This window comes from Callionymus lyra, chromosome 2 (genome assembly GCF_982586985.1).
Source record: "Callionymus lyra chromosome 2, fCalLyr1.hap1.1, whole genome shotgun sequence".
Classification (NCBI taxonomy): domain Eukaryota; kingdom Metazoa; phylum Chordata; class Actinopteri; order Syngnathiformes; family Callionymidae; genus Callionymus; species Callionymus lyra.
This window is the reverse complement of record NC_141819.1, coordinates 6,802,518-6,826,320: the sequence shown is the minus strand read 5'-3', so window position 1 is coordinate 6,826,320 and position 23,803 is coordinate 6,802,518. Positions and strand designations below refer to the sequence as shown.

Genomic DNA, 23,803 nt, shown 5'->3' with positions numbered 1-23,803 from the left:
TAGAGGAGGTCCTCATCCTAGAGGTTCCTTCTGTTCATCATCCTTCAGCTTAATCCAAGTTAAAGCTTCTGGTCTTTGTGGTTCTTGAGATGATCCACTATCACTCTGACTTTCTTCTCTGTGATTCTGTTCCAGTCACTGGAGAGAAACTTCTACAACTATATGCAGAAGGAGCTGAAGAGAGTCTGGAGGTTTGTGAGTCCAGAGACTCCACAGGCTGAGGAGGAAGATGAGAAGTGGAGAAGCATCAGAGAAGAATTCCTGAAGATCACAGTTCATCTCCTGAAGGACATGGAGGAGGAGGATCTGGCCGAGCGTCTGTGGAGCAGTAAGAACATGTGAACAAACATGATGAAGATGAAGAACACTTGCATCAGATCTGAAGATTTTACTCCATTTTCACCTTCTACAATCTTCTGACTCGTGTGACTTATGTCTTCATTCAGGAAGTCTTGCTTCAGAGTGTGGAGGACGACTGAAGAGAAGCCTGAAGAAGAAGTTCCACAGTGTGTCTGAGGGGGTCGCTAAAGCAGGAAACTCTGCTCCTCTGAATGAGATCTTCACTGAGCTCTACATCATTGAGGGGGGCACAGACCAGGTCAACCAGGAGCACGAGGTCCGACAGATAGAATCAGCCACCAGGAACCAGACCAGACCAGAAACCACCATCAGACAAGAAGACCTCTTTAAAGCCTCACCTGACAGAGAACGACCAATCAGAACACTGCTGACGAAGGGCGTGGCTGGCATTGGGAAGACCCTCCTGACACAGAAGGTCACTCTGGACTGGGCTGAAGGCAAAGCCCACCAGAACTTCCAGCTCATATTTCCTTTCACCTTCAGAGAGCTGAACCTGCTGAAAGAGAAGAAGTTGAGTTTGATGGAACTTGTTCATCTTTTCTTTCCTGAAACCAGAGAATCCAGACTCAGCAGCTTTGAAGGACTCCAGGTTCTGTTCATCTTTGATGGTCTGGACGAGTGTCGACTCCCTCTGGACTTCCTCAACAGTCGGCGCCTGATAGAAGCTACAGAGTCCACCTCAGTAGACGTCCTGCTGACAAACCTCATCAGGGGGGATCTTCTTCCCTCAGCTCGTCTCTGGATCACCACACGACCTGCAGCAGCCAATCAGATCCCTCCTGAGTGTGTGGACATGGTGACAGAGGTCAGAGGGTTCAATGACCTCCAGAAGGAGGAGTACTTCAGGAAGAGGTTCAGAGATGAGGAGCAGACCAGCAGCATCATGTCTCACATCAGGAGGTCACGAAGCATCTACATCATGTGTCACATCCCGATCTTCTGCTGGATCACTGCCACAGTTCTGGATATGTTGAAGAGCACAGAGACAGGACAGCTGCCCAACACCCTGACTGAGATGTTCATCTACTTCCTGGTGGTTCAGATCAAAGTCAAGAAGCTGAAGTTTGACGGAGGATCTGGGACTGACAAAGTTTGGGATAATAAGAGCAGGAAGATGATGGAGTCTCTGGGAAAACTGGCTTTTGAGCATCTGCAGAGAGGAAACTTGATCTTCTATAAGTATGACCTCACAGAGTGTGACATCGACATCTCAGCCGCTTCAGTTTACTCAGGAGTGTTCACTCAGATCTTCAGAGAGGAGAGAGGACTGTACCAGGACAAGGTGTTCTGCTTCATCCACCTGAGTGTTCAGGAGTTTCTGGCTGCTCTTCACGTCCACCAGACCTTCATCAACTCTGGAGTCAACCTGATGGAATCAAAACTAACATTCAAACTTTCACGATTGTTGAAAAACAAAAGTCAAACAGAAAGCTTCTACCAGACAGCAGTAGATGAAACTCTAAAAAGTCCAAATGGACATCTGGACTTGTTCCTGCGTTTCCTTCTGGGTCTTTCTCTGCAGACCAGCCAGAGTCTCCTTCCAGGTTTGTTGACACAGACAGGAAGTAGCTCCTGGACCAATCACAACACAGCACAGCTCATCAAGAAGAAGATAAGTGAGGATGTGTCTCCAGAGAGAATCATCAACATGTTCCACTGTCTGAGTGAAGTGAAGGACACTTCTCTGGTGGAGGAGGTCCAACAGCAGCTGAGATCAGGAGGTCTCTCTGATCGAATGTCTCCTTCTAAGTGGTCGGCCCTGGCCTTCATCTTACTGTCCTCAGAGGAACATCTGGACGAGTTTGACCTGAAGAAATACTCAAGATATGCTTCAGAAGAGGTTCTTGAGAGGCTTCTGCCGGTGGTTCAAGCTGCAAACAAAGTTCTGTAAGTTGTTCAAACATTTCTGATGATATGAACTAAACATGAATGTTTGATTTACTCTTTGATGATTGTTGTGTTTGTCATCGTGTTTAACAAACTGATCCTAATTTAGACAAACCTTCCTCAAATATTCATACAATATGTGATTTTATGATGTAACTAGTTCAGTCTTGTCAAATAGAGAATTGAAAAGTAAAGATGTTACGTAGTTTATAAAAATATGATCTTAATAAATCATTGTAATGATAAACAAACAAGCGTCAACTTTAAATGAAAATGAATAATAATCAAAAGAACATATTTAAAACATGTGGCCTCATTAATTATACTGCGTATACACAAATGAATGTGTACGCAACATTTATTTGTAGTAAATAAACTTAAGTTAGCATGTGTGACCTTCACAGAAGCTCTGAGCCTGATTTCTACAAAATCTTCATCTTAAATTCACATGAAGTTTCTTGAATGAAACAAAACCACGAAGGTTACATCAATAAAAATGCAGCTTTATTTAACTTTACTGTTTCATACAAAAGGTCAACTCTTGTCTTTTTCCCAGGAAATGTTTTCTATAAAAATAAACAATAAAATCAAAGGGATTCGTCTTCATAGTCCTCTTTGTCCGACTGCATGTATTTAATTTAAAATATTCATGTCAGGTATTACTTTAAGATTCTTTTTAAAAATATGTTCATAAATGTCACTTCCTGTTGGAGCAGTTGAATCTATTTTCAGCTCATGAACTGAATATTGAAAAACATTTGCTTTGTTTCTTATGCAAGTAGATCAGTGTCATCAGAGAATTGAAGGATTGAATTTAACATTTAATTTTATTAAAATGTTGTATTTTTAAACATAGAAATATTTTCTGAATCTTTTAATTAAATAAGTTGAATATATATTATATATTGGATTTTAAACACTTTCACATTTGTATATTAAATTAAAAAAGCCACTTTTCAAAAATATTGAATCTTGAATTTTTTTCATTTTATTTATTACTAAAATAACAATATTAAACTATATGTGTGTAAAAGGTTTTACTCAATTAAAAATGTTATTATTATTTTTCAATTAAAATAAATTCAACCTTTATTATACAAATGATTTAATTATTTAATATTCAATTATTCAAAAAACTGATTCAGCATTGGAAAGGTTGAAACCATTCAATATTGTGATGGCACTGATATACTTCCATAGTTTCTCTTCATCTGGTCCATCAACATCAAATCAACCATAACATGAACACATTCAATCAAACACTTGTTGATGTTCAAAAGTCCAGCATGAATCAATGACGTGTCAATAGTTGGTATCAAAGGTTTGAAAGAAACTTTGACTGAACTATATTAGAGAGGAAGCAGACAACAAACCACAACTGAAGATCTTATCAATGGAAATAGTTGAGTTTGTCTTGAAATAAACTCTTTCAATTCTTGTCAAATAGAAAATTGAAAAAGTCACTTGTTGATGAAACTCGTCTCTTTCACAGGCTGAGCAACTGTGAACTGTCAGAGAGAAGTTGTTCACTTCTGTCCTCAGTCCTCAGCTCTCCGTCCTCTAGTCTGACTCTACTGGACCTGAGTTTCAACAACAAGCTGCAGGATCCAGGAGTGGAGCTGCTGTCTGCTGGACTGAAGAGTCCACACTGTCACCTGGAGACTCTCAGGTCAGAACATCATCTTTTCTACATCATCAAAGCTCAAATGTAAAGTCAGAGGTGGAAACACGAGTCAAAGACTGTCATCACTTTGTTCTTCAGTGAAGCAGCTCATAGATACATTTGTATGTTTGTGTAGCAGGTAAAGATGTTACGTAGTTTATAAAAATAAGGTAAGGTAAGGTAAAACTTTATTGATCCTCAGGAGGTCTCCTTCGGGAAAATATCATCTTAATAAATCATTGTAATGATAAACAAACAAGCGTCAACTTTAAATGAATAATAATCAAAACAACAGTCCTTGCATAGTCTTTATCCAGTGTTCTCGCGTCATCTGTCTCGTAGAAGACAAAACACTTTAGAGTGGAATCTTGAGGTTTGTCTTTGATTTGTTTTCATTGTTTGTTTTTTCCACCGTTGTTGTCTCTGTTCTTCTCTTATGGTTCATCTGTTGTTCATGAGGTCTACGACTATTTTAACAGTCGACTGGTCACCAAATATTCAACCATTAAGTCGACTAATCGCATCATTCTTACATTTGTCTTCAATTTATCATGAAGTTTCTTTAATGAAACAAAACTACTTTACTTACTTTAAGATTATTTTGAAGATAAATATGTTCATAAATGTACATTGAAGCCAATAAGTTTTGTTTGTCATGTCTTTTACTGAGACTCCAATTCATTCAGCAACAGTCCAAACCAACAGAGTCAAAACAACCATCAACGGAGACTTAAAACATAAACAAAAAAACAGCAGATCTTTCTTTACGTAATAAGTATTTTGTACACGTCAGTATTAATAAAGGAATCATAAATACTTTTGTCTTGTGACAGAGAAAACACTCAGAGTGGTGACTTTGACTAACTGAACCACATTAACAAGTCATTTCAAAGTCAATTGTTTACAATAAATGGCTGTTTTTACTTGAATTTAATGTTGCAACTGTGTGAATAAAATCATTATAAAATAAAGATAAATAATACAATTATAAATGACTCAGTTTCACTGACACGTATAGAAAGTATAGTTTTGTAAAAGCATCAGTTAACAGTCAAATCATATATTGATGATCATTTTAAAGACGTGGTTAAAGTCATCATGTGTGGTGGATGTAAAGAGATCAATGAAAGTTGATGTCATTTGCTGTAAGATTAACTTCAAATGTGAAGAAGATATTTCTGTTTGATTATTGATTCTTTCAGGTAGTAGATCCAGATATGAACATTTTATTTTGTAACATTTAGGAAATCCATGTGTGGTGAGTTGTTTGTTTTTGTACAGTGTAGGCTGCCCTCATCGTGTACTGACACTATTGTTAACTCGTCATCTTCATCAGCCGCTGGTTACGACTTCTTCACCCTCATTTAGAGGATTAGCGCCCCCACAAACAGGACAGGAGAGATGAAGTATTGACGTGACAACCAAGTGTGTTGTAAGAAAATATCAATATTTGTGCTCAGGTTATATACGGGTGTGAAAACTAACATGTTGGTAAGAAATGTCTTTCTCCAATGATTTGTGAGGCTCATCTACAACTACTTCACTTCACACTGAACACATGTGTCTCCATTTCTTGTTGAATCCATTGTGCTGATGGTATCTGTGATCATTCTCCTGACATGTGACTGTTGCAACAATCAGTCTCATCAAGTTGATCATGGTTTTCAACATTTTCAAGGTCAAACATTAAGAGAGAAAAGTGTCGATTTCCTACTTTGAATATGACGTGTTGAAAAATGTCACTTCCTGTTGGAGCAGTTGAATCTATTTTCAGCTCATGAACTGAATATTGAAAAACATTTGCTTTGTTTCTTATGCAAGTAGATCAGTGTCATCAGAGAATTGAAGGATTGAATTTAACATTCAATTTTATTGAAAAGTTGTATTATTATTTTTTTAATAATTTAATTCAATAATTGAAATATTGAAAGGTTGATTTTGTTTTCATTGAATAATGTAATCATTTTTTACACATAGAGTTTAATATTCTAATTTATAATAATTCAAAAATAAATAATCTTGAATCAATATTTTATTTATTTTCTTATACAGACTGATTGGTGCAGCAGAAAATAAATTCAACCTTTAATATACGAGTCATTTAATTCTTTAAAATTCAATTATTCAAAAAAATAATTGAACATTTGAAAGGTTGAAACCATTCAATATTGTGATGGCACTGATATACTTCCATAGCTTCTCTTCATCTGGTCCATCAACATCAAATCAACCATAACATGAACACATTCAATGAAACACTTGTTGATGTTCAAAAGTCCAGCATGAATCAATGACGTGTCAATAGTTGGTATCAAAGGTTTGAAAGAAACTTTGACTGAATTATATTAGAGAGGAAGCAGACAACAAACCACAACTGAAGATCTTATCAATGGAAATAGTTGAGTTTGTCTTGAAATAAACTCTTTCAATTCTTGTCAAATAGAAAATTGAAAAAGTCACTTGTTGATGAAACTCGTCTCTTTTCACAGCCTGGACTACTGTGGACTGTCAGAGAGAAGTTGTTCACTTCTGTCCTCAGTCCTCAGCTCTCCGTCCTCTAGTCTGACTCTACTGGACCTGAGTCTCAACAAGCTGCAGGATCCAGGAGTGGAGCTGCTGTCTGCTGGACTGAAGAGTCCACACTGTCACCTGGAGACTCTCAGGTCAGAACATCATCTTTTCTACATCATCAAAGCTCAAATGTAAAGTCAGAGGTGGAAACACGAGTCAAAGTCTGTCATCACTTTGTTCTTCAGTGAAGCAGCTCATAGATACATTTGTATGTTTGTGTAGCAGGTAAAGATGTTACGTAGTTTATAAAAATATCATCTTAATAAATCATTGTAATGATAAACAAACAAGCGTCAACTTTAAATGAAAATGAATAATAATCAAAACAACAGTCCTTCATATTCTTTATCCAGTGTTCTCGCGTCATCTGTCTCGTAGAAGACAAAACACTTTAGAGTGGAATCTTGAGGTTTGTCTTTGATTCGTTTTCATTGTTTGTTTTTTCCACCGTTGTTGTCTCTGTTCTTCTCTTATGGTTCATCTGTTGTTCATGAGGTCTATGACTATTGAGGAGGGAGAGAGGGACTCCGCTACACAAAATTTAGTTTTAAAGGATTTCTAATTTCAATAAATGTTTTTACTTAAACGAGGCCTTTTTATTTATTGTTGATTGCGTTTAAGTTTATATTACATTTTATTATTATTATTATTTTTGAGGATTCTTATCCGGTGATTCTATTCCGGTGATTCTCAAAGAGTCGGTCAGTGACTGAACGAGGTCTCATCCGGGGATTCTCGTTCAAGAGTCGTTCAGTGTAAAGGATTCTCTTCCGGTGATTCGCGCGTCAGGGATTCGGTCAGTGAACGAGGATTCAAGTTCGGCTGTGAACACACCTCAAGATCTTCTCTATTTGCTAATTCCTCGCGAATGTCACTCGTCCTTATCCGTGAACAAGGTGTTTTTTTTTTGCACTGTCCCTGAAGTGAACGTGAACGTGAACCTCGGGTCTGAATCATTAAACCTAGTAACGGATTGTTTGGCTGCGTTCAGGAAGTAGAAGAAATTGCAGTCAGGGCTCCATAAGCACAGAGTTATTGATTTGGTGAATGAACGAACTGAATGAATCTTTTGAACGAATCATTTTAATGAACTGATTCTAGTGATTCAGTACACTCAAAAGAACTGCCGTGCCCATCACTAATTCTTACATTGCAGGTTTTGTTTTCATTTCATTTACACATAGAGTTTAATATATGTATACAATATTGGATTGTAAACACTTTCATGTTTTAAAATTAAATTTAAAAGGCTAGTTGTTCAAAATATTGAATCTCGATTTTTTTAAATTCATGATTCCATTCCAGCATTTATATTGCATTTTAAACACAATTTTTTCAGCGCACTTTTTGGAAAACATTCGAATTTTACCTTTTTCTAAACCATATGCCTAAAAACCGAAACTTCGAAATGGCTGGTAAATCAAGCAAAGGTGGGCAAACAGCGACTCAAGCCACGAGGCCTTCGCCTTCGACGCCGACTTTAGCCCCGAGCTCCATTGAAGTAGCTTTCCTGAGAGGGAGTGTCTCGACACCCGACGCGTCGGTCACCGAGTCGCTCAAGATGGAGCTACTATCTTCGGTGCGCAAGGATTTAGTTGAAATTCTTCAAACAGAAGTTGGCGCAGTGTTGGAGAGCGAGATGGCGGTGATTCGAGCGGATATTGTTGCAGCGAGAGCGGAGCTCAAAGAGTACAGGTCGACGATCAACTCTGAACTCTCCGCCATGAAAGCTACGGTGAAGGATGTGGAAGAAAGTTTGTCAACGTGCACAGATGATGTTGTTACACTGAAGAAGGAGGTGAAGCGGCTCATGGGGGTCGTGGACCAACTTCAGAATAAATGCGAGGACTTGGAGGCGAGGTCGCGGACAAACAACGTAAGGATCGTCGGAATCCCGGAGACCCGTGAATGCAGCACCGAGTCTGTGTCCTTCTGCAGCCTTTGATCTGAAGGACACGCCGCTCCTGGACAGAACCGTCTCTCCCCGCCTGGATCTACAGAGGGACGCCGGTCGAACACTATCAGAGCCCACGTTCACTACTTCCAAGACTGTGCAAACATCCTGAGACTCGCTCGGATCAAACAACGCATCCGTCCACATCTCAGTGTTTCCTGACTACCCGACAAGTGTTGCCGAAGCACGCGCAGCGTTCAATGACGTTAAGAGTCGGCTTCGTGGAGTGGACGGGGTTTGGTTCGGATTTGCTTATCCTGCCCGCTTCAGAATAACCTACAAGAATGTAGAGAAGTCCTTCTACTCCGCTGCAGAGGCGCGCGAGTATGTCAACAAAAACATCAGTGGAGACACGTGACGCGTGAAGACACTCCGGTGAGACAGTGATTTAACAACATTATAACTGATTCAACTTTTTCTACACGTTTTTGTACAAGTTAATGTTATTTTGATGTTCTCGTTTATCCTTGTTGATGCTGGTTATTCAAATACCAATCATGTGAGTCGTTCTTATTGTCATTAGATGTTTATGAAAAATAATCCTATAATTGAAGTGTGCCTTAATTGTATTAAGTCAAGTTCTGTTGGAGCAACTTTAGCTTTCCTGAGCATGTTAGTGCAGATACCTTTTATGGTAGGGGTTGCGATCTGTCATTTTTTTTTGGAGAAGATTGGCACGTGTGTGTGGGGGGATGTTCTCTGTTGTTCAAGGGCATTATTTGTTGTTGTTGTTTTTGTTTGTTTATGTTTACTCCATACAGTCACAAGTGTATTTACACCCATGTTAAAATATGAGTCACAACCCACTGTCTTTAGGTTCAACACGTTTTATAAGCTGGAACGTAAAAGGAGTGAACCATCCTGTTAAGGTCGAGGTCAAGAGGAGCTGCCATACTTATTAAAAAAGGAGTCTGTTTTCAACTAAACAATTTCATATTGGATAACAAGGTGGGTATGTCATAGTCGTGGGTAGATTGTCTGGAACTGAGGTGGCACTAGTTAATGATTATGGCCCTAACTGATCCTCACTTCTTCTCTAGACTAATAGCAACTATTCCAGATCCTAACAAATATAACATCATTTTAGGAGGTGACTTTAATCTCGTACCTGAGCCAACGTTAGATAGATCCTCCACTAAACTTCAAAATCATTTATCAAAATCAGCAAATACAGTAAATCTCATTAAACAATCTTATGCACTTACTGACCCCTGGAGGAAATTAAACCTCACTACCAAACAATATATATTTTTTTCACGTCCACCAATCGCTTTCGAGGATAGACTTTTTTCTGATAGACAACAGAATTTTGCTGTGTGTAACAAAATGCCAATACCACAGTATTGTTATTTCAGATCATGCACCAGTCCAACTGGACATAGCATTTCCAGACAGTGCACCAGTCCAACTGGACATAGCGTTTCCAGACAGTGCACCAGTCCAACTGGACTAAGCATTTCCAGACAGTGCACCACTTCAACGCACATGGCGTCTTGACCCGCTCTTATTGTCAAGCAAAAACTTTCAACATTTTCTCTCGGATCAAATTGATTTCTTTTCTTGACATCAATATTACGGAATGTCCTACACTTCAATCTGGGAGGCACTCAAAGCTTATCTAAGGGGACAAATTATTTCATTTTCAGCAAATGTCAAGAGAGAAAGAACTAAATGCCTCAATGAGATACAACAGAAATTATTACAATTGGATAAAAAATGTGCATCTCAGCCTAATCCATCCTTATTCAATGAAAGACAATTATTACAAGCCGAATACAATAATTTAACCACTGTCCAAATTGAGAGACTCCTCCTGAAAACAAAACAAACCTACTATGAACACAGTGACAAAGTGGGTCGACTACTGTCACCAAATCAAACAATCGGCAGCAAATCGTATCATTTCTGAAATTAATACAGCCGAGGGTTTGACATCTGTACACCCACAAACTATTAATGACCAGTTCAGAAAATTCTATAGTAACCTTTATACCTCTGAGACTTCTGCAACATCATTCGAGATTGAGGACTTTTTAGAAAATATGCAAATTCCCCAAATTAATAAACAAGAACAATCTGTAATAGACTCCAGAATAACAACAGAGGAAATCACTCTAGCCATAAACTCAATGCAAAGCGGAAAAGCACCTGGTCCAGATGGATTCCCCACTGAATTTTATAAGATGTTTTCAAATAAATTTTCACCTATTTTAAGTAAATTATTTGAAGAAACACTTATAACTTTAAAACTACCACCAACAATGAATCAGGCAACTATTACAGTAATACCTAAAAAAGGAAAAGACCCGCGAGAATGTGGCTCGTACCTTACCTTACCTTACCTTACCGGCCCATAAGCCTTCTCTGCTGCGACTATAAAATTCTCACTAAAGTTCTGTCTCGTCGTCTGGAAACAGTGACCAAAATAATCCACCCTGACCAGACTGGTTTTGTGCCAGGTAGGCAATCTTTCTTTAAATGCTACGTTTACTTAGTATTTTATATAATTCCCATTCCACTGAAATGCCAGAAGTTGTTATCTCACTTGACGATGAAAAAGCATTTGATCGGGTGGAGTGGGAATACTTCTTTACAGTGTTAGGAAAATTCGGTTTTGGTTCGAACTTTATATCTTGGATCAAAATAATTTATTCCACACCAGTGGCCGCAGTACACACTAACTTTACAGAGGAACAAGTCGGGTTGTTGTCTCTCACCTTTTCTTTTTGATTTATCTATTGAGCCTCTGGCTCTGGCCCTAAGGAAAGAGGAGGAAATCTTTGGAGTGGTGAGGAACAAGGAAATTCATAAATGTTCACTATATGCTGATGACCTTTTGCTCTATTTGTTTAATCCAGTTGTTTCAATACCTGGAGTTATTGAAATATTAAAAATATTTGGTTACAAATTAAATTTTTCAAAAAGTGCTGTATTCCCAATCAATGATCTGGAAAAATCAATCGACTATAATATCTTCCCCTTTCAGTTAACAAACAAATTTACCTACTTGGGTTTAAAGATTACACATGTATACCAAGATTAATTCCACAATCACTTCAAAACTCTGTTTGAACCAAGAATGACCTTTTAAGGTGGAGTCACTTACCAATCTCATTAGCAGGAAGGGTGAACACTATAAAAATGACTGTTCTTCCCCGTTTCCTCTATTTCTTTCAAATGATTCCTTATTATTTACCAAAATCTGTTTTTAAGGAACTTTAAGTTTAATATCTGCATTTATATGGAACCGATCTGTGCCAAGAATGAAAAAATGTTTTCTGGAAATTCCAAGGTTGGAGGGAGGACTTGGTCTTCCTAACTTTATGTTCTATTACTGGGCAGCAAATGTGTGAAAATTTACATTTTGGGTTGGTGCATGGCGGGAAAAACGAGGTCCACTTTGGGCTAATTTGGAAATAAATAATAATAATGCCATTTCTCTGCTAAGTGCTACACTACCAATAGGCCAGCACCAGATCTCCAACCCTGTTGTGAAAATTGTTGTGAGGGACAAGCTGGAGCTGTCTGGAGCGGACACTCACCTCACGGACTGGATTGTGGACTACCTCACCAACCGTCCACAGTTCGTGAGGACCCGGGATGGTGTTTCGAAGACTGTACTGTGCAGTGTAGGGGTCCCCCAGGGAACAGTGTTGGCACCGTTCCTCTTTTCACTGTACACTGCAGACTTCCAACACCTGTCTCCCACCAGTCACCTGCAGAAGTTCTCGGACGACTCCGCCATCGTCGGCCTCATTAAGGACGGGGATGATGGGTCTTACCGGGGACTTGTCCAGGACTTTGTTGACTGGTGCCTGGAAAACCACCTCCAGATCAAATCCAACAAAACTAAGGAGTTGATTGTGGATTTCCGGCGGTGTCCCTCCATCTCCCCCTCACCACTGAACATCCAGGGACAGGACATTGAGATTGTCACGTCTTACAAGTTCCTGGGTGTTCACCTCAACAACTGCCTGGACTGGGTGGATAACACTGCTGCTCTTCATAAAAAAGGGCGGAGTAGACTCTACCTGCTCCGGAGGTTGAGGTCGTTTGGTGTCCGGGGGCCACTCCTGAAGTCAGACTCAGTGGTGGCCTCTGCCATCTTCAACGGTGTGGTCTGCTGGGGGAGCAGCATGACAGCAAAGGATAGGGCTAAACTGGACAGCCTTATTAAGAAGGCCGGTTACGTCCTAGGGCGCCCCCTGGATCCTGTGGAGGAAGTGACTGGGAGGAGGATACGGAGCAAGCTGGGCTCCATGAGGAGGAACTTGTCTCACCCTCTCCAGCACACACTGAGGGCATTGAGGAGCTCCATCAGTGATAGGATGCTCCATCCCCGGTGTGTGAGGGAGAGGTACCGCAGGTCCTTCCTCCCTACTGCCATCAGACTCCACAATAACAACACAGCCAGATAATTATCTAACTGCACCTTTCTTGCTATTTTTGTAAATATGTGTATATAATATAGTGCAGATTTATTTTCTATTCTATTTAGATTCTTTCTTTTCTTTTTAATATTTTATTTCTGGGTGTTTTTATTTTTCTTCTGGTATATTGCTCTTGCTGTTTGTTAAAAATAATTTCCCCTCGCGGGATAATAAAGGGATTCTGATTCTGATTCTGAGATCTCCAACCCTGTTGTGAAAATTCTTTAAAGATTTGGAATCAATTTCTGAAACATTTTAATTTAAAAGATTTAAGTACATTCTCTCCCTTAATGAATAACCATCTTTTCCCCCCATCCGAGATGGACACTGGTTTCCAGGTCTGGCACAGTAGTGGACTGGTATTTCTAAAAGACTTGATTCAAAATAATCATTTTCTAACATTTGAGTATCTACAACAAAAACACAATCTTCATAAAAGTAATTTCTTCAGATATCTCCAAGTCAGGAGTTTTGCCAATAAATATCTTAAATTTCCACTTGTGCAATCCAACAACACATGCAATGAGATTCTTTCCTTAAATCCACACATAAAAGGTTATATTTCCAAAATATATAGGATAATGCAAAATGTCAAACCTCTGTCATGGGACAAAACTAAGCCTGGGAACAAGATTTAAACATTAAATGATGTGCAAGTTTCTGGCAGCGTAGCTTAGAGTGTATCCGTTCTTCATCTTACTGCATAAAGCAACGTCTCATACAATTTAAAGTGTTACATCGTTTGCATTATTCAAATGAGAGACTTGCTAAAATCTACCCAGATGTCAGTCCACATTGTTTAAGATGTTCTCACAGCCAAGCTACTTTGGGTCATATGTTCTGGCATTGTCCATCACTCAAACGTTTCTGGAGTAGAATATTTGAATGTATTTCTTACATGTGTAAAAAAGCAATAACACCTTCTCCACACATCTGTATATTTGGAGTACCTCCACCTGACCTCTCTGTATCAACAGCACATGCAAACGCAATTGCATTTTCCTCATTGATGGCATGCAGACTTGTTCTTCTGCAGTGGAAGTCAGACAAGCCACCATCATTTAAGAGTTGGGTTCAAGAACTTCTCTCTATGTTGCAGTTAGAGAAAATAAAATACAGTCGGTCAAATTGTCTGGAGAAGTTTCATGAAACCTGGTCTCCTTTCATGCAGCATGTTAAAGAGCTGAACCTTACATAATACTTTAACAGTTTGGGTTATATTTTTATTCTTACTGCCATATTTATGGAGTATTGTTTTTTCTTTTGTTTTTATCTGTTTGTATCAATGTATACTATTATGCATCATTGTTCCTTTTTGAGTTGATTCGTTGTATGTGTATGTATATACAAGAATGTTTTCACCATTGTTATATTTTTTTCATCTGTCTTTGTCAAGCCCTGATTGTTAAGAGGTGGGTGGGGGTCTGGATTTCGGAGACCGCGGGGTGGTTTTCTACGGGGGTGGAGGGTGGGATCTTTCTTTGTTTTTGTATTCTACCTTTTATTTTACTTATTTTGTGTGTGTTTCAAAATGTATGTCTTAATATCTGAAAATCAATAAAAAGATGTTTAAAAAAATTTTGAAAAAAACGAATTCAACATTTGAAAGGTTGAAAATTAAAACATAAACCAAAAAACAGCAGATCTTTGTTCACTTAAGTATTTTGTACACGTCAGTATAAATGTCACTTCCTGTTGGAGCAGTTGAATCTATTTTCAGCTCATGAACTGAATATTGAAAAACATTTGCTTTGTTTCTTATGCAAGTAGATCAGTGTCATCAGAGAATTGAAGGATTGAATTTAACATTTCATTTTATTGAAATGTTGTATTTTTTTAACCATAGAAATATTTTCGTAATCATTTTATTAAATAATTTGAATTTATATTATATATTGGATTTTAAAAACTTTCATATTTTTATATTAAATTTAAAAGGCCACTTGTTAAAAATATTGAATCTCGAATTACTTTCATTTTTTTTAATTACTCAAATAACAATATTAAGCTATATTTGTTTAAAAAGTTTTACTCAATTAAAAAAATATTATTATTTTTCAATGTAAAGAAATTCAACCTTTAATATACAAATCATTTATATATTAATAGTCAGTCCACACTGTCACCTGGAGACTCTCAGGTCAGAACATCATCTTCTCTTGTGTCTAAAAGTGTTTCTCCTTCATTTCAGACTGTCAAGGTGTCAGATCTCAAAGAGAGGTTGTTGTTCTCTGGCCTCAGCTCTGACATTGAACCCATCCCACCTGAGAGAACTGGACCTGAGCAGGAATCATCCAGGAGGACCAGGACTGGAGCTGCTGTCTGCTGGACTGAAGAGTCCAGACTGGAGACTGGAGACTCTCAGGTATGAACAGAGCAGCAGAACTCACTGACTGAACTCCAAAGATCTTCAGACTGAACATTTGATGCTCAGACTCTTCATCTGAACTGAGCACATGAATCCAAACTCTGAGTTCCTCCATGTTCTCCTGCTGGACACCAGTGGAAGCATGAAGGAGACAGTTGAGACTGAGCAGCCTGTTTATAGATCCATCTTCGTTGTCATCAACAGTCATGACTGAGTCGTCCACTGAGAATTAAACAATATTCATGAAACATCTGAATCAAATGAATCTGATCTTCTTACTCTTTCTTCCTCCAGGCTGAATGACTGTGGACCAGATATGTTATACCTGTAAAAATGAATGGTAAGTTTGATTCCATTGATTGACTTCAACATCAAAGGTCATCTGCTGACACAGCAGTTGAAGGTCTTTGTGGACATGGACTTGATGAAGAAGATTCCAGAACAAACGTGCAGATGTTAAAGACTCACAGTTACAGTATCAAGTGAAGCTCTGATTCCAAATCTTCAAGTCCTTCAGCTCAAAACTCTTCAGGAGCTTCAACATCAACATTGTTTCAGTTTGACTGTCAGTGGAGAACAAAGAAATATTTCTGTCAAATATTTGAAATCAGACGTGAGTTTGATCATCAACTCACAATGTTGAGTCACTTTAAACATCATTTCACACATGAATCACTTCATATTGAATCATGTGTTCACTTGAACATCTTCATCACAACTAGACTAGACTCATGTTAGCTACATGCTAGTTTAGCTGCTGATCTTCAAATCTGACATTCAAGATGATTCTGGGATGTTTCAGTCACATGGTTCTTCTCTCAAGTTCTCAGAAGAATGTTGACAGAACATTGACTCGTCTCAGTTTGGATCAGTATATGATCGTCAAGACAACGTTCTTCCACCATCATCACCTCATGTCTCTTCTTCTCTCAGTCTTCACTCTCACTGGACTCACACACAGCAGCGCCTCCTACTGTCCAACGACAACAGGAACTTGATGGAGGATCAGGATTATCTGGATCATCCTGACAGATTTGAAAAGCTGCGACTGGAGGTGGAGAGGAAGTGAGACTATCAGAGTGACTCTCAGAAGAAACTGAAGAAAATATGTTATTAAGTCAAATGTTTCCTAACATACCTGCTGGATTTGTTTCACGTTTGTTTCTGACTTTTATGATCGTTCTCTAGTTAAACCTCTTTTACTCTGAAAGTAAGCGGTTTAATGGTTATTTTTTCAAACTGTACTTCTCAACAGTAGCTAAACATGATCGTGACAGATTGACTTCATCTCATCTGTCGCCTAGAAATGATGTCATCAGAGGAACAGAGCGAGAGAAACATGAATTAAAAAAGATCAACAAATTCAATCCTCTAGTATTTACTTCCTGTGATGTGTTCAAGAGTTGGATTGTAAAACATTGACTGTAATCTACAGTTGCACCACTAGATGAAGCCATTGTCAATAAATAAACACACGAGTCACTCTATCATCACCTGTCGTGGTTCACTCCATCCCTGCAGCAAGGAAAACTTATCTTAGTCCTTGCAGAATTATTGACAGGACAGTGAATTATCTTAAATCACCACTAGAGGGAGCGATGTTCTCTCAGATTACAATTAGCAGCATTTTAGGAAGTAAGTAAGTAAGTAATATTTATTTATATAGCGCTTTTCGAGACCAGGGTCACAAAGCGCTTAGACAATCAAAACAATACTCAAAAAAGTACATACTTTAAAGATCAAGATAATACTGAGAACAACACAGGAGTTCGAGAAATTCAAGGAAAAGCCTGAACAAATAGAAACGTCTTAAGATGTTTCTTAAAGGAGTCAGTAGACTCCATCAAGCGCAAAGAGAGAGGAAGATCGTTCCAAAGCTTAGGAGCAACAGCCTGAAAAGATTTCTCTCCTCTGGTCCTGAGCCGTGTTCAGGAACCATCAGTAGATTCTGATCCACAGACCTCAGAGCCCTGTAAGGCTGTATCAGATCAGTGATGTAAGGAGGAGTCTGACCATGAATAGATCTGAAAGTAAGAACCAGAATTTTAAAGTTGATCCTGAAAGAAACTGGAAGCCAGTGAAGAGTTTTAAGGATCGGAGAAATGTGAGTTCTCCTACTTGAGCGGGTCAGAATTCTAGCTGCAGAGTTCTGAATCAACTGCAGACGAGACAGCTCCTTCTTGTTTAGACATGAAAACAAACTGTTACAATAGTCCAGACGAGAAGAAACAAACGCATGGATTACAAGCTCCAGATCATGTTCCGACAACATTTTCCTAAGTTTAGAGATTTTTCTCAGTTGAAGGAAACAGTTTCTGGTCAGTTTTCTGCAGTGTCGAACAAGAGACATGTCTTTATCAAATACAACACCCAGGTTTCTCAGGCTCAGTTTGACTGACTGACCTAAGTCACACAGGTACTGACTCAACCCTGGAATCTTATCATCAGGAGCAATCACCAGAGTTTCAGTTTTGTCCACATTTAGCTGTAAAGTGTTTTCACTCAGCCATTGTTTGATTTCCAGCAAACAATTGACTAATCTGTTCAGCCTTTGGGGCTCAGTTGGGTCAAAAGAGCAGTAGAGCTGGATGTCATCAATTTTAAATTTTAGTCTTTCTTTATCCTTTAACTGACACATCGTCCTTTGTGTTGACATCAGGGGTGTCACACCCTGAAGATGACATGTGTTGGTGAATCGTATAATACTTATATAATAGTTTATTATTTGTTTAATTTCAGCACTTTATATAGCCCTGATGTTTTATTTTTTCATTATTTAGTAGAAACAACAGCAACATTCTTTCCTGCTGGAGGAAACTGAAGGCAACACTTGAGACTAAAATACAGCAGAATGTAGTTATAAAAGTGATTCACACGACACAACAATAATCATTAAATGTTGGGTTTTAAAAAAAAAATCAAAGTCGCTTGATAATCTTGACAATATTGCAACATATTCCATACGTTTCAAAGCTAAGGTGCGTCCGTCTCTCTTCCAGATTAGCTGTGCAGAGAAAAGTTGTTCTGGACATGTTAAGTCCTAAAATGAGGAAAGCAGCTTTGACCGTACAAAAAAAAAGAAGAAGAAATAAGGACTCGTAGAGAGACTCCACACATGGTGAGACCATAATGTTCAGGGTCGGAGTCTCTCTGCACAAGTTCTGGTCTGAGTGATTTGAAACACAGGGGCTCAGTAGCAGAGGTGTGTGTGTTAGTGACATAGTGGGGGGGCAGCACAGAACATATACAATGGACAGGCCAAGCACACAACATGATTCCTTCCTGAGACATTGGTGTGTGTACAGTAACGATGGTCAAGATGATGTGAAGGCGTTTTGGCATCAAGTGTATCACAGGGTGTGAGGTTGCTCTGGATCCTGCATGTTTCTAACACAGGGGACGATGCGTGAGGACAAATATCAGAAGGACCTTCACGATCCCCCGTCCAGAGGGACCACTACAATCTAGTTTTCCTCACCACAACATGACACGGACCCACATAGAGGCTTTTGAGAATCACTTGTATTCAATACAGTGTGTATGTACACCACTCTTCACATGGATCAATATCATGAAGCTGCTACAGGAACGTCCGAGTCCGAGATGTGATCCACCTCAACACTTCCAGACTCCGTCTCTGTCTGCTACATGACCAGAAAGCTATGCCCCGACTGGAGTGCTACTTGTTCATACCTACTGTACGTCAAAACAAAAGGGGGGGAACCGTGAACGCCACATTCTGAACAGCCGGTGATTAGTTAAGTGTCCAGTATTTAGTCGAACACAAAAACTTCCTTTAGCAAAATGTATTTCCTGGAATCACAAACCTATGAACAAAACACAAAGAAGGTTTTTTCTTTTCAAAATCAAGTGAAGCCTAAAACTCTTCATAGTTTTGAAGAAATGAATACATCTTATAAACACAAAGCAAAGGCTACTTAAAAAACACTTTAATATTGAATCTTCATGAACTGGATTTCTTGAAAGGACCTGTGACCATATCATACAATCATTTGTTTTCCATTTGTCTTGAAGCACAAAACAATACGTGGACAACAACCTGGAATAGACGGTGACACTCGTAGCGACTTTGTTTTTTTGCACATAAATGTGAGGACTGGAAATAACTTCTGTTTGCTCCTTGTGTTCATCAGAATAATGTACACGTGACATCAAAGTCAAACATCTTCCTCAATACTCTCGGTGGGTACGAAAAGATCCAAACATTGAAGGGATACAACAGTTTCTCATCTCAGAAAAGGTTTTCAGTCGCCCTCATGTCAAACACCATAGTTCATATCTATATGTATTTATATAACTTTGTCGGCCGTCACTACGCCGATTGTGTGGCTGGACTGCTTTGGTAGAGCTGGGCAGAGCTGCCTCTCCAGGCCTCCAGAGTTCTCCAACATCTCCTGGATGAGAGGAGTTATGGAGCCGGGGATTTCCATCTTGAGGGTGATGACTCGTTCAGCTCCTGCAGACAGAAGGAAACAACAAAACTCTTCCTCGCTTGTCTCTGTGTATCCATCATAATACATGAATAGACATTTTTTAAACTAAAAAATAAACATTTACCCTTGCTTTACACTGGCAAAAAAAACATTCTTTCTATCATGGCTTTTAAGCTTCTAAGGAAGATAAAACTGACCTAAAAAGTATTTATCTCTAACAGTAGAGGGAGCCAGAAACAAACATGTTCAGCCTTTTGTAGCGCCCAGCAATATTAGATCTATTGATGTGTCGATGAAGCTTCATGAAGTCGTCCACCCCCATCTTTGGCCTGTAGGCGAACTGCAGCGGATCCAACGCAGAGCTCACCGTCGTGCGTAGCTCGCGGAGTACCAGCCTCTCCAAGGTCTTCATCAGATGGGAGGTCAGGGCGACTGGTCTGAAGTGGCTCGGCTCCTTCGCGTGTACCGCCTTGGGAACCGAAACCACACAGGAAGTCTTCCACTGGACCGGGACCTTCTCCAGTTTGAGGCTCAGGTTGAAGATGTGTGTGACCAACTCACAAAGTTGATCAGCACAGTCCCTGAGCAGTCTGGGGCTGAGTCCATCTGGTCCAGCAGCTTTCCTGATCTTCAGTCGCCTTAATTCTCTCCTCACCTGTTCAGATGTAACAGAGAGAGGTGGCTGTGGGGGGTTGGGCAGCTGAGGCAGTAGGGCCTGTTGGGGGGGAGAAAGGTGGCTTGGAGGTGAGAACAGTTGGGGAGAGGGGGCTCTGGCTCCACTCTGGCCATGACCTGAGATGTTCTTCAGGCCTTTCCACACATCCCTTGTGTTGCCCTGCGCCAGTTGCTCCTCCAGTTTCCTCTTGTATTCCTCCTTGGCCATCCTGATCGCCTTCTTGAGCTCTCGCTGGACCTCTTTAAGCTCCTCTCTGCTCCCTGAAGCAGCCTACGTTTCTTCTCTTGTTTCATCCGACCTGCTCTGCATCCGCGTCTTTTTCTCTTGATTTCCACGGGAATCGTCCATTCCGCGCTGAGAGAGAGAGCGGTGTTGCGCAACCCCAACAGCTGATCCCTTGTGTAAACAATAGACCCGCTGAGCGTGTCTGCCGACGGAGTTCCCAAAAGTGACGAAAATAGCAGAAAACCGTATGCAAAAGTTGTAAAAGTGGTCTCGTTTTGTGCACAACGGCAACAAGATCCGACCACTCTAAAGAAAAAATTAAAAAGACGCCAAAAAAAAAGGAAAAAGTGTAATAAAAAGTAAGAAGAAAGAGGGAGCTGTTGTAACCAGCTGCTGCTCGTGCGGCGCCATCTTGTAAAAAAACCCATTAAGGACCTTCTCCTGGACCTCACATGTCTCTTCATAGACAGCAAGTCTGCAGGAGGCGAGAAGTGTTGGAGCGTCATAGACGTCATGAAGCTCATCAGCAGAAGAGGTTTGAGCAACAGAGTCAAGCTGAGGCAGCAACACACTGACTTTGACACTATTGATCATGGGAAGCTTTTAGAAATAATTGTTTGAAATAACTTCTAATTAAGGTAAAATTATGTCCAATTACATTGCTTTAATTATCAATTAAAATATTTATCTCTTTGGTTTTAACTAAGGCTTTGGGATGTTTTAATTGCATTTCTGAATGTACTCTCAGCTCATGACATATTGTATTTTGTGATTTAAGTGTCATTTTTGTTTCTCATTTATATCTTTCAGAGGAGACTCCAGAGAGTTCTCGGACCAAAAAGGACTTCTGCAAATATCAAGTTTTCACTTCTTTTTTCTTTTTTTCCTCAAATAATATTTTTCTGTTTTTACTTTAGTTCTCATTTTCATAAATGTTGTGGGTTTAGTTTTCATGTACTACATAGTTAGCTTTGTTTTTCCATCTATTGATAACTAACATGTGCTTAGTGTAGAAATTGTGTTGCCATCTAGTGGTGTACTCATTGTATCAATGACCTGAGTAAAACCATGATGTTCTTTAAACTCACCACGCTACTGTACTTACTTAACTGCATTCTACTTTAGGGTTCAGGTAAATGTTTACTATATGATTTAGGTACAAAACAAGGTAAAATACTTTTTTTATCAATGTACAGGCTTGATAGCCTCCCACACAAATTCACCATGATAGTAGTCAAGGTTCTCATGAATCATAATCCAGTGGATTTTTTCACTACGCTTTTAAGGATTTTTTTTATTTAATTTTTAAAATGTCGTCATTAACATATGACTATATTTAATGATCATTTATTTCACATTTCTACATTAAAATTACTTCAAATTTACCAGGATAGTAGTCAAGATCACCGTGAAACATAATCCAGTGGAATTGTAAGGTAAGGTAAGGTAAAACTTTATTGATTGATTATTGAAATTGTTTTTTACCAATAGCCAGCAATTTTTCATAAACAATAAAAAATAATACATGAAAAATAAAAATAAGAAGAAGAACAAAAAGAGGAAGAACAAGATGACACAATCTAAGTATGAAGACAAAGACAGAGAACATAGGTCAAGGAATGAAAAACAACAAAGACAAAGGATTCAAAGACTAACATAGAACAGAACGTCCAGATACTCTCACTCCACTCCTGCCCCCGAACTCAGAATTGTACAATTTAATAGCCCGAGGAATGAATGAGTCCCTGAGTCTATTAGTGTTGCACCTGGGTAGGAGCATTCGTGCACTCATTCTGCTTCTCTGCTCACTGATGACAGTGCTGAGAGGATGACTGTCATCATCCATGATGGACAGTAGTTTGTTCAATGATCTCCTCTCAGCAACTGTCACCAGTGAGTCCAGCTTCATTCCAACCACAGAGCCAGCCCTCCTGATCAACCTGTCCAACCTGTTGACACTCCTCTTGGACACATTTCCACCCCAACACACCACAGCATAGAACAGGACACTGGCCACCACAGACTGGTAGAACATGCAGAGGAGCTTCTTGCAGATGTTAAATCATCGAAGCCTCCTCAGAAAGTACAGTCTACTCTGAACCTTCTTATATACATGGTCTGTGTTGCAGGACCAGTCCAGTATACTGTCCATCCACACACCGAGGTACTTATAGTTGTCCACTATCTCCACCTCGTCGCCTCTGATGGACACTGGACGTGGCTTTGTCCTGGACCTCCCGAAGTCCAAGACCAGCTTTTAAGACACACTAAGCTTTTAAGAGTATAATTCTATGATATTTAATATTAATGTGTAGTTTTTTTTTACATGTTATATAATGATATGACTTTCAAATCTACGTCAAAAAACAGAGTTTAGATACATTTTCCGCTATATCTGTATTAACACAATTGTTGTTGGTTAAAATAAATAAATACATAAAATTATAAATATAAATAAATCTTATAATCGTTTACTCCAAAGACATTAGAGCAGGATTGCATCAGGTTGAATAAAAACAACATAAAACATTATTACTGTTACTTTATTGCAATTTTCAAGTGGTCTCATGTATCAGGTGGCTTTCAGCGTCTTTACCGTAAGCTTAGCAATAGACGCGCAAGGTTTTTTTTAATGTGGACTGACGTGAGGATCGTTCGCGGACTGCGGGCTCACGTGATGGCAGTATTCTACCCGTCTGTAGTTCGGATCATAAACACCTCAGTAATTAATTTTTTCCTGATTTAAATTCATTATTTAATGTGTATGTGCCCACTTTATTGAACGAGACATTTTATTTGTATTTAATGAAAACTAAATAATTACTAAGGTGTTTATGATCCGAACTACAGACAGGTAGAATGAGTTATAGAGAAGGGAATATTCTAAAAAATGTTTATCTGAAAAGCGAATTACTTCGGAAGTCGAATGTTTGTATTGCATCGTACAGTTGTGCGTTAATATTAAAAAACAGTTTCAGCCAATCAGCGGCTTCGTCACATGTAGGCGGTTCTTCCGTTGGTGTCAAAGTCACGTATCGTCAGACCAGGAGAAGAAAGAAGAAGTACAGCGAGTTCATGACATACTTTTATTTCAGTCATGATCTTTGATACCAGCGTCAGAAGGAGTTGATCAGTGTCTTGTTCCATCAGTTCTGGTCAGAAGAAGCTGAATTCTGCTCCAACATGGACCTGAAACCACAGAAGAGAAGAAAGCT

General features: G+C 39.2%; 1 protein-coding gene and 1 long non-coding RNA gene across 3 annotated transcripts in view; one reads left to right on the top strand and one right to left on the bottom strand.

Moving 5' to 3' along the window:
* LOC148085195 (uncharacterized) overlaps positions 1-23,803 on the top strand; it is a 224,433-nt gene that overhangs the window by 9,349 nt on the left and 191,281 nt on the right. Inside the window, exon 8 of the mRNA XM_087783328.1 lies at positions 136-328. Within this exon, the coding sequence (XP_087639454.1) occupies positions 136-328 (193 nt within the window). The remainder of the gene's footprint in view (positions 1-135; positions 329-23,803) is intronic.
* The window catches only part of LOC148085197 (uncharacterized), an 85,765-nt gene that overhangs the window by 3,182 nt on the left and 58,780 nt on the right, over positions 1-23,803 (bottom strand). The gene's annotated exons all lie outside the window — the stretch shown is intronic.